This window comes from Kryptolebias marmoratus, linkage group LG8 (genome assembly GCF_001649575.2).
Source record: "Kryptolebias marmoratus isolate JLee-2015 linkage group LG8, ASM164957v2, whole genome shotgun sequence".
Classification (NCBI taxonomy): domain Eukaryota; kingdom Metazoa; phylum Chordata; class Actinopteri; order Cyprinodontiformes; family Rivulidae; genus Kryptolebias; species Kryptolebias marmoratus.
This window is the reverse complement of record NC_051437.1, coordinates 27,681,711-27,683,676: the sequence shown is the minus strand read 5'-3', so window position 1 is coordinate 27,683,676 and position 1,966 is coordinate 27,681,711. Positions and strand designations below refer to the sequence as shown.

The window sequence follows — 1,966 nt, the reverse complement described above, 5'->3', positions numbered from 1 at the left end:
AGTGTAATCATGGAACATAAACGCATCGACAAACACTTTGTGTCTGCAAAACATGTGAGGAGAGCTGCAGACCAGGGACAATCCAGAAATGCTCATGAATGTCAGTTTAGAAGCTGTCAAAGTTCTCAAATAAAGCAGCTTTTGAGAATGTCAGTGTTTGTTGGTAATTATCTTACAAAACTAGGAAGTATTTTTGGTTTATTTGTTAAAAGTTATGGTTGTTTATTGATTTTAGTAAAAAAAAATTGCAACTTTTAGGAAATTCCCCGCAAAATCAGGCATTTTAGCCGCAACAACGACAAAAACGGCCCGTGAAATCCTGGAGGGATTGATTTTTAGGGGCATCAAATGCATTTCTCCCTCAGTATGTGATGAACTTCGGCACAGATCACCTGTATTTTCTCCTGACATCATCAAGGTCTCCTTCATTGCAGGTGCTAGGGACAGGTTTTTACCTGCTAGCCAGCGTCCTGTACAAGCCCCCCCCAGAGTCCCCTCAAAGCAGCTGCGAGAGCACCGACCACGGAACTGAGCACACGAGCGACCTGCCTGTCAAAGACCTGCCTCGAGACGGCGTCATCGTCAACCTGCACGCCAGGTTATGACGTCGGAGACCTTTTTTTCATTTGTGTCGACGAAATGCCCCAGAATGCCTTGATTCTTTCTCTCTCACACAAACAGCTGTCTGTAGCACTTCGAAAACGCTGCTTTTTCAAAGGAAAATCTTGAGCTGACTGCATATTTTTTGATGCGTTTGACCGACCGGGACAAGCAAATTTTTATCAATTAATATATCGAGACAGAAAAACAAAACGAACAACTAATAAATGGAGTGTACTTATATAACGCCTTTCTAGCCAATCAGGCTGCTCAGAGCTCTTTACAACACAAACTGTGCCCTCGTTTATCCATCCACATACATCCATACATCCATACAAAGCTAATCTGAACAAATCATTAGAGTCTAATCAGTGCTTTAGATTGCATTCATGCAACAATGGAGCACATCAGTCTGCATACTGCCAGGAATTAAACTCCTCTTGTTGGAGGACAACTTCTTTAACCACTGACCTACAGCCACCCCCAAGTCAGGTCAAAGACTTTTCAAAATAAGAGTGTCAGTATTTCATGCTGTACGCTATCCTCCTGACACCGATGAGGTAGATGAAGCATTTAAAATGTGAAGTAAAAATAGCATTTATACGGCGTATTTTTCCACGAATGAAGGAAGGTTAGTGTTTTCTCTCCCCGCAGATAAAGCCATGGTTTAAATCTCAAAGCTTCAATATATTAAGCAGAGAGCCTGAAAAGGCTCTCGCATCAGTTCAAGTGTTCAGACTCTTTCATCTGTTGCACAAATTACTGTTACATATACTACTTAAAAGCGTTGCAAACAAATAACAAATGATTCAGTCTCTACAGATTTTTGATTTCTCTGTTTTGATGCCATCGCTTTCTGCTCTGAGATTAGAATATTTCCCAGTTTCAAATGATTAAAAATTCACTGGAACTTGCGCCAAAGTTGGAATTTTCTTACAAAACTCAAAATCAAAGTCCAACGTGGCTGCCTCCACATAAAAAACAGAGATGATGTCTCACATTTTTGCAGAAAACGTATATTTCTTACTTTGATATTTCACAAATGCATCGATTGCTACTTAGTATTACCTGCTTTAGCTTTTTTTTTTAAATCTTAAAGAAAGATCTGCAGACCTTTCATTGATGAATCACTTATTCTAAAATGCAATGACGATTCTAAATTTTGGTGTTTGCAAAATCTATAATCAGCAATGTGCAATAACTGAAAGAGTTTGAACCCTTCCTCGAGCAACTAAATGTACCGATCTGCACAAACTGTCACAATCAAGCAGCACAAACGTATTTTTCACTTGAGAAGCACATGAGTAACTTTAAAAAGCAACAAGACCACATGTGCAGGAGATTTTGTATTTGAAAGAGAAAAACA

The 1,966-nt window shown here is 39.4% G+C and overlaps 1 protein-coding gene across 3 annotated transcripts in view; it reads left to right on the top strand.

Annotated features, from left to right (window-relative positions):
- The window catches only part of slco4a1 (solute carrier organic anion transporter family, member 4A1), a 27,716-nt gene extending 26,115 nt beyond the window's left edge, over nucleotides 1–1,601 (top strand). For 2 of the 3 annotated variants that reach the window (XM_017433485.3, XM_017433484.3), the window contains exon 12: nucleotides 435–605. In XM_017433485.3, coding sequence (XP_017288974.1) covers nucleotides 435–605 — 171 coding nt within the window. Of the gene's footprint in view, nucleotides 1–434 lie in introns of all 3 variants that reach the window. The other variant, XM_037977074.1, reaches the window with a different exon arrangement.
- The last annotated feature ends 365 nt before the right edge of the window (nucleotides 1,602–1,966 follow it).